This window comes from Typopeltis vanoorti, chromosome 9 (assembly GCF_054136105.1).
Source record: "Typopeltis vanoorti isolate ZY-2024b chromosome 9, IOZ_Tvanoo_1.0, whole genome shotgun sequence".
In the NCBI taxonomy this organism is placed as follows: domain Eukaryota; kingdom Metazoa; phylum Arthropoda; class Arachnida; order Uropygi; family Thelyphonidae; genus Typopeltis; species Typopeltis vanoorti.
In genome coordinates this window covers 35,550,979-35,566,927 of record NC_143557.1, presented here as the reverse complement: position 1 = coordinate 35,566,927, position 15,949 = coordinate 35,550,979, and the positions used below count along the sequence as shown (strand labels likewise).

Genomic DNA, 15,949 nt, shown 5'->3' with positions numbered 1-15,949 from the left:
CACGGGAGGAAGGAATTGGATTTTATGCGGTTATTAAGGGATAACTATCTGCGACAGCATGTAATGGAAAATACTAGGGGTCAGAGAGTGCTTGACCTAGTAATTACATCTGAGGATTTGGCTGTAACAAATATGACCACATTGCCACCAATCGGTGAGAGTGATCATAGGGTCTTGACTTGGGAGGTGGCTAAAGATGTAGAATTTTCAATTAAGACAGGGTACATGTGGAATTATCGGGCGGGAAAGTATGACAAGCTTAGGAGTTTGATTGGCTCAGTGCCATGGCATGTACAACTGCAAGGACTAGAAGTTGATAGTGCATGGGAGGCAGTTAAGAAGTGTTTGCATGAAGCAATGGCTGACTGTATACTTAGAGTCCGAATAATAAATCAAGTAGGGGTTAAATGGATGAATAACACCATTAAGCTTGAGCTGCAAAAAAAGAAACAACTATGGAGGGAGTTTAAGGAGAAAGGTGACCGGCAGGCACATGAACGGTATAAAGCGCAGGCCAGAAGGGTGACGAGTGTGGAAGAAAAGCAAAAAAGGATTACGAAAGAACATTGGCCATGCAGGCTAAAGAGAATCCTAAACAGTTTTTTAGATATGTAGCAAGTAAAAGGAAAAATGTACATGGCAGAATGATTTTAAAGAATGCCGATGGTAGGGAGGTAACTGAATCAGTTGAGATAGCTGAGTTACTGAGTGAGCACTTTGCAAGTATATATCAACCAGGTGGTGACATTGCAGAAACGAATAAACCAGTAGATTATACGGAAATTGTGGTGAATGAAGTGGAGGTGAGTAGTCTATTGCATAACCTCAATGTCAATACATCCGTGGGATTGGATGGTATACCAGCTCGTGTCGTACGAGAAGCAGCTAAAGAATTGTCAGTACCCTTGACCATTTTGTTTAATTTGAGTCTCGTGTCTGGGTTAGTCCCGAGGGGGTGGAAAGAGGGGTAAATAGTTGCACTGCATAAAGGTGGTTCCAAGACTGCTGTTGTAAATTACCGACCGATTAGCATATCAGGAATCATTGTCAAGGTCTTAGAGAAATTAGTCAAGAAAAGAATACAGGATTGGATAGATGAAAATGGGATATTGTTTGGGGGACAACATGGTTTTGTGAAGGGTAGATCGTCCCTCAGTAACTTGCTCACGTTTTATAACACAGTGACGGCTGAACCGGATAGGGGTAATGGGTTTACAGTGATACTACTGGACCTTGCCAAGGCCTTTGACAGGATACCACATGGAACCCTAATCAGTAAACTGGAGCAGATGGGGATAGATATAGGGTTGGTGAGATGGATAGGAGGGCGGTTGAAGGAGAGATACCAGAGAGTGGTTTATTCAGGAGTGGAGTCTAAAAGACGGCTTGTGACTAGTGGTGTGCCGCAGTGCTCTGTTCTTGAACCACTGCTTTTCAATTTGTTCATCAATGATATAGGAAAAGATTTGAGAGGAAGTGTTTACTTGTTTGCTGATGATGCAAAGTTGGGTAGAGCAATTATGAGTGCACAGGATGTCAAAATTTTACAGGATGATTTGGATAGTTTGGAGGACTGGGCTAGGAAAAATGGATGTCAATTTAATGTGGCAAAGTGTAAGGTTATGCACTTTGGGGTGAAAAGAATAGCAGCAGTATATCGCATTGGTGGAACCGTACTCCAGGAGATTGATGAGGCCAGGGATTTGGGAGTGTTGGTGGATAAGGAATTGAAGTGTAGGGGGCACATTGCAAAAGTGACTAAATCAGCTCATCAAATCACTTGGCTTCTGAAAAATACTTTAACATGCAGAGACAAACAAGTTGTTTTTCCTCTGTATCCAGTCTTGATAAGACCCCATCTGGACTACTGTGCCTATGGGCACCAGGGTTTCTTCGTGATGGGGAGGAAGTGGAGAGGATCCAGAGACGAGTGACCAAGATGATAGCAGGTCTGTGGAATGAACCTTATGAGAATAGGTTGAAGATTTGTGGGTTGCAGAAATTGGTCGATAGGCAAAGGAGGGGTGATATAATTGAGACATTCAAATTACTGAAGGGTTTCTATAAGATTGATCCAGAAGATATTTTTGAAAATATGATTGGTGGTGGGAGGAGGACTAGGGGCCATACATGGAAGCTGGGCAAGAGCGTGGTTGACTAGGGTGTTAGAGCTAGGTTTTTTACTTGGAGAGTGGTGAATGAGTGGAATAAGCTTCCAGAGTCTGTTGTGGGTGCTACGACCGTGAATGAGTTCAAGGCAACTCATTCACGTCAGTCTGTCGACTCCTTGGAGTTCCCCGGAACAATAATAATAATAATAATAATAATTGTATAATGTTTTGATCAGAACTCATATGGATTATTGTGCACAGATGTGATTGCTGAGTTTTTCGTGGTGACGAGGATATGTTGAAAAGTTGCCAGAAAAGAGTCACAAAGGTAGTTAACGGTCTTAGGATTGTGGAGTACAAGGACAGATTGAGAGAATGTAAGTTGCAAAGTCTCATGAATAGGAGGAAGAGGGGGGGGGGTGGATATGATTGAGACATATAAGCTAATCAGGAGTTATCAGGTTGACATGGAAGAGATTTTTCATAGAATTTGAGGTGGGGGGTAGAACAAGAGGCCATGCTGGAAACTGTAAGGAGGGCATGAGAAGGGGAGTGAAGAGCAGGTTCTTTGCATGGAGAGGAGAGTGGTTGGTGAGTGGAATGCACTGCCTGAGTGTGTTTTGAATATAGACACATTGAATCACATTCTTTATGTTCTTTATTATTATTATTAATAGACATTAATAATAATAATAAAGAACATAAAGAATGAACACAATATATTAAGTTCTTAAATAGTTCCAGTCTTTTGACTAGTATGCTTGCTGAGAATCAGCATGGTTATAACAGCCTGTATGAGACTTCTGCAAAACTGAAAATTGTAAGCATTCCATCTGGTTGATGAAGGATTAAAGATCTAAAAAGTCTAATTGGTTGTTTATTTCTTTTTCTGAAGTGAATTGGATCCTGGAATGAAGTGCATTTAATTTGGAAAGGAGGAAGAGGCATTTCAAATTGCAAAAATATCATCCACATATCTCTAATAGTGAGCAGGTCTAGGGAAAATGTTATCAAAAATATGCTGTTCAAAGTGTTCCATGAAGAAGTTGGCAGTGGTAGGTGAAATAGGACTGCCCATGGCTGTTCATTCGGTTTGTTGATATCATTTGTTTTTTAAGGAGACATAACTAGAATGTATAAGAAAAGCAAATAGTTTAACAATGTCTGATGAATTCTTCCTGAAGTAATTCAGCGGTGTTCGACAAAGGAACATTAGTAAACAAGCTAAGCTGATCACAATATCAGAAGCATCCAGATAAAGTTTAGAATTTTTTTTTTTAGCTCACGTTCCTATCCCTTATTTGCAAGGCATTTCTGAATACATAACAGAAGTTTTAAAACTACTGAATATTTTTGTTGCCTTTTGTCCCATCAAACAATTGCTACCCTTCTCGCTTCTTCTAAGGACAAACTTCCACCTCAAGGTTTTCCAGGCATCTACCAGATTCCTTGATCTTGCATTGTATCGTAATTTAGACAACAGGAAAATGGGCTTTTATTCATCTAGAAGAACACAAGTCTTACATTAAATATCGTGAGTCTAAACAGTTGGGACATGCTGAGCATGCTATCTGCTCAGCAAATAATCTGGCAAACGCATAACCCTGCATGTGTCAGAGTTTATTGTAATAAGACAAGAATCCTTCATAAAAGTTGTTTCCTCAAAGAATGTCTTTATAAAGAAATGTGTGAAACTTTACTTAACTGTCCTAACCTAAACATATCTGATGGTATACCTCTGTCCCTTTTGTGGAAGATACTTTTTTAATCTTTCCTGACTTTATATGTAATTTTTTTTTTTTTTAGTTAATTATGAAATGGACTGTTTTAGTCATCTTACATTAGCCACTAAGGTTTAGAATTGTCTGTTATTGTTCAATTGCTTTTCTGTAATCCTGTACTGAACATGCCTATGACACTTAGGCAAAAATTTTATGATGAACAAGTTGGTTACATGAGTTTTACCTTTTTTTATATGTATTAGACTTGCTTATTAATGTACTTTTGCCTAAATTTGGCATTTCTAAGCAATATTTACAAGTAACCCTGCATGTCACAATCATATAGGGTTTTGAAGAAAACCCTGATTGATTCAGCCAGAGGCATGTAGGTTGTTTGCAAGGATAGAAAAATCAACTCCATGGTGGACACAGGAAGTTAAAGAGGCAGTGAAGGAAAAGAAGAAAATATAGCAAAAGTTCCTGGCAAATAAGTCAGCTTGTGCTCTTCGAGAATACAGAGACAAATGTAAGAAAGCTAAACACTGTGTAAAACTAACTAAACAAAAGTCATTGGAGGACTTTGGCAAGAATATAGAAAATAAATATCAAGAAGGTGGTAAGATATTCTGGAGGTTGTTGAAGAAGCTTATAAATGGAGGAAAGAGTGCTGTAAAACGAGTTAGAGATGATACAGGTGATATGAAAACAGAAGAAAAAGATATCCTTGAAGTATGGAGTAATTACTTTGGAAAATTGCTAAATGAAACAAGCAGTGATAGCACAGTGGTGATAAACACTCAACAGGCATACAGTCAGGAATACATATCCATACTTGAAGTAGAAAAAGCCATCAAAGGCTTGAAATGTGGAAAGGCAGCAGGAGTAGATGATATTCGACCAGAAATGCTGAAGTATGATGGTTTACAAGTCTTACAGTGGCTGCACAGCATAGTTCAGAAAGCCTGGACAGAGGGACGAATTCCCGATGATTGGAGTAGAGCTCTAATAGTACCCACATAAAAAAAGGGAAATAAAACTGAATGTGAGAATTACAGAGGTATTCCCCTACTGAGTGTTCCAGGCACGATTTATGACAGTATACTTAAGAAACAGTTGAGAAGAATTGTGGAAGAAAAGCTTGGTGAAGAACAAGCTGGATTCAGGCAAAATAGAGGCTATCAGGATCAGATCTTCACTTTACGACGAATAGTTGAGAAAGCATGGGAATATAACAAAGATATGTATTTAAACTTTGTCGATCTGGAAAAGGTGCCAAGAGAGAAGCTATTCAATACACTACAGTTATATGGTGTCAATGGGGCATTATATCAAGCAATACTTAGTCTTTATTTGAGTTGCAAGTAAGCAGTTAGAATTGAAGATAGTACAGGAAGATGGTTTAATGTTAAATCTGGTGTGAGACAAGGATGTACATTATCCCCTCTGTTATTCATTATCTATATGGATCACATTATGAAGGAAAGTGGTATTAAACATGATATCAGAATTGGAGATGTTAATGTCAGCTCTTTGCTTTATGTGGACAATGTTATACTTCTAAATAAATCCACTACAAATTTGCAAGATTCCCTGACTAAATTGAATAACTGTTGTAATAGATATGGTATGAATGTCAGCAATAAAAAGACAATGACAATGAAAATAGGTAGAATCGTTGAAAATGTCAACTGTGTTTTGAATGGAACCTGTGGAACAAGTAAAACATTTCAGCTACTTAGGCACGATTTTTACTGAAGATGGTAAATTAAATATGGAAATAGATAACAGAATCAACAAAGCTGGTATGGTTTATTTATTCTGTTGTCTATTGAATAAATTCATATGGAATAAGAGAGAAATTAAAAAACGTTTAATTTTCTTGACCAAAAAGCTCTGGAAAAACTTTTATTGGGATTATATTGATCAAGTGTATATAATAAACAACTAAGTTAAACCAACTTGTTTCACCAGCTAAGTCTGTTGGCATCTTCAGGGTACATAACTGATAAGGCACTAAAAAGTAAAAAACTGTTACAAACTAAAATCAGCCGATTCCAATTATATTAAACAAAGAACAGAGCATGTACAATACATTCATAGAGCGTGGATGATCTCACTTGTTGTTATTTAGGAACGTTCTATAGTTGGCACTATAATTCAGTTCTGGCGAGTTGAAGGATCTGATAAGGGTCTTCCAGATCACGGGGGCAAGATAAGTCCTTGGTTCCTGTTAAGGTTTTGTGTACAGCGGGCAACTGTTGTGGCCTCCTTAAAGATTCGGGAGCCGAAGTCCTCCTCCATGTAAGGAATTGTGCTTTTATCCCACTCTATGGTAAGGTTCGTTCTTGAGAAATGAAAAGCTAAACCCGATTTTTCTTCTCAGTTATTATTGACGTCACCTATATGTTATTTTTGCCTCATTTCAAGGCTCCTTGAAGTTTGGCCAATGTAATTCAACCCGCACGAGCATGGTATGTTATAAACTCCAGCATAGATTGCTAGACTCCTTAGACTACATAAAATAAGAGTGGCCTTTAAACCCACAGAAACAATTAGACAATTCTTAAGATCTCCAAAAGATAGTCATCCTTTCTCCAAATATGCTGCAGTTTCAAGTGTTTTACTTCTGACCCAGCACTCAGATCCATAAGTTAAAACTGGTTTGAACACTGTCTTATATACAGCTAATTTAGTGTTCCGACTAATTTCTCTCTGGAAAAACTTTTATTGGTCCTGAGTCCTGAGAAAGATTAGAGGCGTGAACTGATGGCATCGATGGCAATATCTTATTAAAAACGAGGATATTGGGAAACAACTCGACATTGTCAGCATCCAGGAATGCGTTAGCAGAGCTAATCTCAGGTGATATGGTCACTTGAACAGAATCAGCGAGGAAAGGTTTGCAAAACAAGTGTTCTCTGCCAGGTTGGCAGGAAAACAACCAAGAGGAAGACCAAGATATAGGTGGATGGATACGGTACAAAGTGCCTTAGACGATAAGATCTGATAGTTGGAATCTTGACAAGTAACAGACTGATTTGGAGGAAAATTGTAGATAGGAAGTTAGTAATTATGTAAATTTTTCATGTAGTACTGTCATATCCTGTACCCCCCTTGAGGATACATATCTGGAATTTGATGATGATGAACTTTCTCACCCAAATTCTTATTGTTCTCTGCTTCTCTTTCTAGGTTTCCTATGCCAAGGAAAATAATTTACTACATTGATAAAATTACTCCAAAATAATGTTTCATTATACACAGTTCATATAATTAAACAATTTTATGTATCATTGGATACAGATTTTATATTTAATTTATGATGCTGATAATAATTCATATGATCAAATACTAACTTATTTCATTTCTAATATTTTTTTTTTAACTTATTTTCAGTGTACTTTTTCACAGTACTTTTAGGCTTTTCTCAGGGTACAATATTAATGAGATTAATTCAGACAGTTTTATTCTCACTTCCAGGTAATTGATTTTTTTTCTTATTCATTTCTGTAAAGTACTTAGCAACTTTGAATTCATAGTTACAGAGTGATTCATCTAAAATACACTTATGACAGTCAGCTCACATCCTAATAGCAAACATTGGTTATGCAAATTTGCAAACTGTTTCAATTTTGGGCACATATATTTAAATTGGTCTGTCCAGCACAATAGTCATATTGCATCAAGTGTGAAAGAACCCCTGTCTTGATCATCTTAGAATATATTGGAAATGGATTGAATAATCTTATTGGAGAATGCTAGATCTTCTTAATGTTTATGATGATTGGCAGGCTGAAAACTCACTGCTCTGAAAACAGATTGAATAACCTTACATTGTTTGTTTATCTAGTGCAGTGGCTCTTAATAGGTGCTCCCTGGAACACTTGTGTTCCGCAAACTGGTTACAATTGTTCTGCGAGTGAAAGATGTCACATGACATAGTTCTGAGTGTAATTGGCTACAGTGAATAAAAATGTCGAGGGGAATTATTTCTGTTATAGCAGAACAATTAACAATATTGGAAGAAAAGATTTCAAGTTACTTTCCATCCTTAAATACACAGACTGGATATGAAATAAATTTAGCACAGTTAATACATTGAGCTGCGAATTTTCGTTACAAGAAGAAGAACAATCAGTTACCTTATCATCAGATCTTATTCTAAAAATGAAATTCTCTGAAATAACTCTATAGGAATTTTGGATTTTTGTCCAAGACGAATACCCAGCTCTCTCCACAAGAGCACTGAAAAATTTTGTTACAGTTTTCAACATCATATTTGTGTGAGCTCGCTTTCTCAATATTAACCCATATAAAAACTAAAAAGTGTGAAAGACTTACTAATATAGACAAAGAGATGAGGGTATCTATGTCACATATTAGACCTGATATTGCTGAAACCTGCAAAAGCAGACAAGTATTGCATTAAAATCAGTTCCATTTTTATAAAAGGCAAGTCCATGCATTTGTTTATTGTTAGTTTTATGACTGTAATGCTTTTGGTGTTCCCCAAATTTTTCTTATAATCAAGTGTTCCGTGACTTTGAAAAGGTTAAGAACCACTGATCTAGAGAAAAGGGAATGTTCACTTTGATTGAATAGCATGATAACAAGAAAAAAATCATACATGGTAAATAAAAATAATTACCCTGTTTTTTGCCTTATAAGAGACACTTTTTTGTACCTAAAATTTATCTGAAAATTGGGATGCATCCTATAAGCCGAATGCGTCTTATACACTGTGTTTTTTTATGTATGTGCAATTATGGTGTGTCATCGCTTGTTGGTAATGCATGATCAGTTTGAATAGTTGCACGGTCATGCATTTAAACTAGTAATCAATACATTATTATATTTAAATTTTTTTATAACCCATGGATTCCACGAAGTACAGACATAGCTATACAATTGTGTTTAAGTATAGTGTGATTGAGTATGCAAAAAAATGGCAATGGAGCAGCATTGCAGAACTTTGGACCTCTGCCTACAGAAAAAATGATATGAACTTGGAAGAAACAAGAACAGCAATTAATAGAAGCAAATTCTAAAAAACACAATCTCTGCAGAAAACCAGCAAAATAGCCAGAAAATGAAAATGAATTAAACACTTGTTAATGGATCAAAGAATATCGGGTTGCTGCATATCTACAAAAATAATTATTCAATGAGCAAAATTATTGGCAGCAGAAATTTTATTATATGTTTGATTTTTTCAAGAATCGTGGGATGCGACACCTTCCAAACCACATCGCCAACGATATTAGACTGGATGTGGCTTGTGTTCTGACCAAAGCAAAACCAAAAACTAACATGCCCAGTAAGGAAATTAAATCTCTACTAGAATTAAAGAAAAACAAGGAAATAGTAATCACCAAAGCGGATAAAGGGAACGCCACAGTATTGCTTAACTGAAAGGATTACACAGGTAAGCTGAATGCTCTATTGTTAGATCGGGCTACTTACCTCCCTATCAAGTACAATCCCACTAACTCACAAATTAGAAACCTCCACAGGCTCCTTAAGAAGGTCACTTCTTGGCTTGTAGAAGTCACTAACAAATTAAAACCATTTAACTCCATACACCCCGTATTTATGGACTCCCAAAAATACATAAGGAAAATGTGCCATTACGTCCCACAGTGGAAGGCATTGATTCCCCCACATACAAACTAGCTAAACATTTGGCCAAAGCTCTCTCTCTCTCTCTCTCTCACACACACACACACACACACACACACACACGCGCACGCACGCACACACACACACACACACACACACAATACTGGCAACACACCTTCACACATAAAAACTCAGCCCACTTCAAAGTCAGCATCCTTACACTCAAACACACTGATGTAATGGTCAGTTTTGATGTCTCCTCCTAATTCACAAATGTCCCACTCAAAGAATCCTTAGAGCTAATCCAAGCTAAATTTCCTCCTGATATCACAGCCCTATTTTCAGTTCACAATGAACTCAGACTATTTTGTTTGGCAAGGAAAATTCTACAAACAAATGGAGGAGACAGCCATGGGTTCTCCACTCTCCCCACCCTTGGCCAACTTTTGAAAAGAAAGCCTTAAACTCTTTCCCACAAAAACCAACCATATGGGTTTGCCATGTTGATGATGTGTTCGCTATTTGGCCACATAGCTCCGATGCACTCCACTCCTTCCTAACACACTTAAACAACCAACACCCCAGAATCAAATTCATCCTGGAAGAAGTAAAAAACAACTGCCTTCCTTTCTTAGACACACTAGTCACTGCCAGCCTGATTGAACCTTGGTTTTCTCAGTCTATAGAAAACCCACCCATACAGGCAGATGCATTCATCAACAATTCCCCCCCCCCCCCTCACAACAATATGGAGTCATTAAGACACTACACAGCAGGGCTAAACTTATCTGTTCAAATGGTAATGCCCTAACCACAGAACTAAATCATATTCTCAACACTTTCTCAGCCAATGGCTATCCCCCCCTCCCCCCCCCCAAAAAATCCCAAAAATATTGAAATTAATAAACCACCCCCCCTCCCCCTCCTCACAACAAGGATTACTCTAAATCCATCACCATACCCTATATACAAGGCACCTTGGAAAAAATTACAAAAATCCTAAAAAAACATGACTTAACATCTTGTTACAGACCATATAAAAAAATTGGCATCCCTTATCCATTCTACTAAAGCCCAACCTCCCTACCCCTAGACCTACCAGGGGTATACCAGGTCCCTTGCAGCTGTAAGCTGTCCTACTTTGGCCAAACAGGCAGGATAGCTAATATCAGATTTTCAGAACACAAGGACTACATCCGGTTTCACCAATACAGCCACTCTGGTCTTGCAGACCATGTGCTGGTCTGCAAGACCAGCTGGTCCGCCATAGAATACGGTGGAAGAAAGCCACGGTAATACACCCGTAGTAAATTCAAATACGAAATGCTTTTCGTGGAATCAGCCTCAGCCCTAAGAAACAACCCAAACCTCAACAAATTTGGTTGCATGATTTCCCAAATTTGGGAAACCTACATCAGAAGTCCTTCAGCCCAATCACCGAGGAATACCAACATTGCCTGCTAAGGGGCACCATCAGGACTTTTAGGAGAAAGAATAGCTTCCTGCTTCATCCTCATTTACTGTTTGTTGTGCTTGCATGCATGTGTCTTGTTTTTAAGTTCCTGTGAAAATGGCAACGTGATGTTTCCGAAATATTGGAAGTGTATTAAAATTTATTTGAATGTATATCCTAGTATACATTGTAATTTCCTTAAGCTATTTAGTAAAAATGCATAACCAACGTTTTCACGAGAATTGTTTTTTTTAATATAATTTAATACATGTATTAAAATTTAAAATAAAAAAAAAAAATATTTACTGAAAAATTTCATGCAAATTTGTCTTATACTGTGAAGAATTTTTTCCCCCAAAATTTCGACATGAAAAATGCAATGCCTCCAATACAGCGGGGCATCTTATAAGGTGAAAAATATGGTAATATTGTCATGTGGAAACTTCATTTGATATTTTGCAGTAATACAGTGCAGAATTTTATCTTGGATGAAGTGCCCAAATGGTAATTTTTGTATTATCACAAAAATTTGCATTTTTATATGTGTATTATTGTAATAGTCACCACCTCCATTTTGTAGATAAGATTATCATAAAAAATATAGAATGAAATAACTTGTGTTAAAATCATGGAATGATAAAGTGACACGTGTGGTTAGCATATAAAAAATATAGATTATTTATAATGATTGCATGTACTACTTGTGTATATTATTTGGATTGATTCATCATACTTTTGTTTGGTGAATCAAACTGTCATAGGAAAAATATTTAATTTGCTTCTAAATGTTTAAATAGTACTGTGCTTTGACCTATACAATTTCCAAATGTTGTTTGTTTTTCTTCAGACTGTGAAATAAATGACTACAGTCATTGATTCGTGTAGTGTATGAATTGAATTCCTAGAATAATTATTTTATATTACTGTGAAAATATAATCACTGAAAGTTTTATTATTCTTATGTGACACCTCCAGAGAGTCCAAAGACTCATAGAGGGAGAGTGTGCCAACAGCATTGAACGATCAACCCCTTCCAACTACTAACCATGCTCAAACCTGCTTAACTTTTTGCTGAGCGATTAGTACCAGAGGCTCTACCAATCGACCAACCTTTGCTTGGCAATATTGTATTAAAAAAAAAAAAAAAACATTATGACACTATTTCTGTGGTACCTGTGAATTAGTAAACTTGTAAGGACCACAAAAAAATTGTTATAATGGATAAATTTTTTTACATATGGTATTATGCCTAAAGATGTTTTGGTGAAGACTTTTTTAGTAGTTTGTTATAATGGTGTTTGCTATAATACTGTAGGTGGTAATAATTGAATATGGATGTACCAAATGAATTTAAACCATGGTTTGATTTGTTGTGTGTGTTGTGATAACATACACCTCCCTTGGTGAGTCTTCTAACTCCATGCTAGTCTGGTGTTAATAATATTAGTAAATGATATTTTTGGCATAAGAAGTTAGCACTTAAAAGCTCTTGACAATATTGCATTTTTCTTATACAGGTATACCTTGATCATATGACATGCTAGGTTCCAGACCAACTATCATATAGTGAATTTGTATAGGGAATCACTGCCATCCCCTTTTCCCCCCACATGTAGGTGCATGTAATGGTTTATTAATTTTCACAACCAAAAAAGTTATTCTGAATAGCTTGGCTTAAGGGAACATGCCAACTAGTTTGGTCATCAATTTAGACCATTAACAATTTTTCCATTTCCAACTATAGTATTAACTAGTAAGGCAGTTTTTCACTTCCCAAAGAACTTAGTTTGTTTTTAACAACTGTAACAACAATAATGTGAGGTGAGTGTAGGCTGCTGCCTCTCTCAGCATTCAATACACCATTGTCACTAAATTTAATAGTTAGTTTCGCATGATGATACAACAGCCGTGAGTCCTTTTTACAGGAAAGTACGACACTATCTCAATCCTCTCCCCCCCCCCTCCCAATTTTATCCCGGCTCGGGACAGACATAGCTGACGAATCAGGCCTATGGCTGGGTCAGTATTCCTGACTGTAATCCGTGTGTGTATGTGTGTGTGTTCATCGGGCCGGTTTGCCTGCTTGTGGGATGAAAAACCCCAGATAAACTGGTTGAAAAAACTCTGCTGTCCACGCCCAAGACCGGCTAACTTGGCTATGTCTGAGGAAGATCCTTAAGCTCCTCACGTCGTCGACAGGAATCGAACCTAGGACACTCCTTCCCCAGGCATAATGGTTGCGAAGCTCAAAACCACTAGACTAACTGCGCAGACTTTAAATGCACTGTGTATGTTAATAGGTTTATGCATCTTATTCTTTTCACTAAAGCAATATCACCCTTTGAGTTTTATCTACCATTATCAATAGAAAAATTGTGTCCCAGAATTAACACTTATACCATATCACCTCTTCAATCTGTCATATTCAACTTGCATCTACTCGACAACATGGAAACAGGTCCACATTAGATTAGCAAACTCAGATTAGTAAAATAAATGTTCTCTGCCAGGTTGGCAGGAAAAAGACCCAGAGGAAGACCAAGATTTAGGTGGATTGATACAGTAAAAGTGCCTTAGAAGACAGAAATATAAGATATGATAATGTTGGAGTCTTGACAGATAACAGATTGATTTGGAGGAAAATTGGAGATAGGAAGTTAGTGGTGATGTAAGTTTTTCATGTAGTACTCTTGAGGGTATATGTCAGGAATTTGATGATGCTGTTTTCAAGCAAAACATGAACAGAGACTTACTTTCTTGTATTCCTCTTGCTCACACACAGCACTAGTGTGCTATAGGTCTTGTGGCCTTATGTGTGTGGACCAGATTAAAAAAAAAATAACAATGAAATTAAATAGTAGTCATAAACAGTTATAATGTGCACTGAAACACTTAGAGATATTTCATGTTCAGGCTCAGTGACATGCCATAGCCAAGTAACTTGGCTTTGTATAAAGTTGCTAACTGCTTATGATATAGCAGTTAATCCTATTTGCACTGTCTGCTAAGTCTGTAAATTGGGTGCTCTTCTTACTGTTTGCTCCACTGAGATGAAAAACCCAAAAAGCTAGTATATGTTTCATGAAATTTTCATAGCGGGCAGCGAATTAGTACTTGTCATGGTAATTTTCTATTTTTTATGTAACAATGCAAAAGAAATTAATGTAACATAAATTTTTTTCAAGGATTAGAATTTTTTATTCTGTTGAAAGAAGCAATAAACAATTAAAGAAACTACTAGCTGTCTAAAGAACCTCTGAAGCTCAGTTGGTATTGATGATGCCCTTCAGATGGAAATACTAGGACAAATCCTCTCTAGGATATGAAGAACCTTTTTTTGGGGGGGGGGGGGGGGTATTTTAATTGAAGACAAGTTAACCAGTCTCATATGGAGGTAGCACGGTTTCCTCCTCCAAGTTTCCAGGAGGAAACCATGCTACCTCCATATGTGACTGGTTAACTTGTCTTCAGTTAAAATACCCCCCCCCCCCCAAAAAAAAAGGTTCTTCATATCCTAGAGAGGATTTGTCCTAGTATTTCCATCTGAAGGGCATCATCAATACCAACTGAGCTTCAGAGGTTCTTTAGACAGCTAGTAGTTTCTTTAATTGTTTATTGCTTCTTTCAACTGAATAAAAAATTCTAATCCTTGGAAAAAATTTATGTTACACTAATTTCTTTCGCATTGTTACATAAAAAATAGAAAATTACCATGACAAGTACTAATTCGCTGCCCGCTATGAAAATTTCATGAAACATATACTAGCTTCCAAGAAATTAGAACAAAAGGACTATCAAATGGAAATGATTTCCTAGCAGTGGTTTCTTTGTGTTAGAAATAAAAAATAGTCCTAAGTAGCAGTCGTATAATGTGATGATCCGAAACTTTTTTATTTGACGGGAGGAATCTTTATATGGACTTTTTCAAATGAAGGTGAGTTAGCCGATCTTGTACGGAGGTAGCAGGGTTTTTTCTCCTGGAAACTCGGGTTTTTCACCTGCATACAGACAAATCGGCCCTTCAGAACACACGCAATTTACAGACAAAAAATACTAGCTGTGGTGGTTGTGGGTGATTGGTAGTAGACGTTCTGTGTAGTAGTGGAGACGGAAAGTTGTACAGTAGGTGTCCTCCCGCGATGAGTCTTCAAACTCCTTGGAGGTGTCACGAATAATAATAATTATAATAATAATCAATTAAACTTAAAAAAGCAAGGAAAACGGTAATATAAATTATATTGAAGCAATTATGGAGTGATTAAACAAGTTAAAGTTGAGCTGCATTTGAGAAATAAAAGTTTAGCTTTCTGATTGTAGGATTTTTTGTTAGATTTGATAGATGGTATGTTTTTCCTATCACAATATGCAATTCCTCTCGCTCTGTTATAAGTAAACATGTTTCCTCCTCAGGTATTTCATTCATAAAAAATATCATATTACATCCAGTTCCGAAAATAAGATCTTCAAAATGATTTCCTTTCACTGTATAATTATGTTGGTTTCTTCGATGTTATTATTTATTAAAAAATAAAACGCTGAGCATGATATGCTCAGTGTTTTTATTTTTTATAGCATGACACTGAGCATGTAATGGCATATATCACAAGCCAATTAATTGCAAAATTCTTAGCTATGTAACTAGCTAAGAAATGAATTTTTTACCACAGTCTTCCAGTGTTGTAGTAAATGTGTTTTTCTGTTCATGCTAAGATGTATCAATATGTTTTCTTCTTTTCTAAAATATCTTAATATGTATAATTCTACCAAAACAATCTCTACACATTGCACCCCAGTGAGAAAAATGAGAAGTCAAAAATTGTTCATTTTTATTGTGGTCCATAAAGATACTTAGTATGTATGGACTTTACCATTAAAAATCTCACTAATATTATTATTATTATTATTACGGGCAACTCCAGGGAGTCATTAGACTCATCGAGGGAGGCCCAAATCATATTCATTACAGCTATTCGACATTCATACAGTATCTATCATACCTCGCCTTAAACTCATTCACTGTCACAGCATCCACCACAGACTCTGGG

At 36.7% G+C, this 15,949-nt stretch overlaps 1 protein-coding gene across 1 annotated transcript in view; it reads left to right on the top strand.

Annotated features, from left to right (window-relative positions):
* Nucleotides 1-15,949, top strand: part of LOC150102968 (speckle targeted PIP5K1A-regulated poly(A) polymerase-like) — a 294,108-nt gene that overhangs the window by 59,050 nt on the left and 219,109 nt on the right. The window contains exon 2 of the mRNA XM_090398573.1: nucleotides 7,229-7,312. Within this exon, the coding sequence (XP_090254699.1) occupies nucleotides 7,276-7,312 (37 nt within the window). The 5' untranslated portion in view covers nucleotides 7,229-7,275. The remainder of the gene's footprint in view (nucleotides 1-7,228; nucleotides 7,313-15,949) is intronic.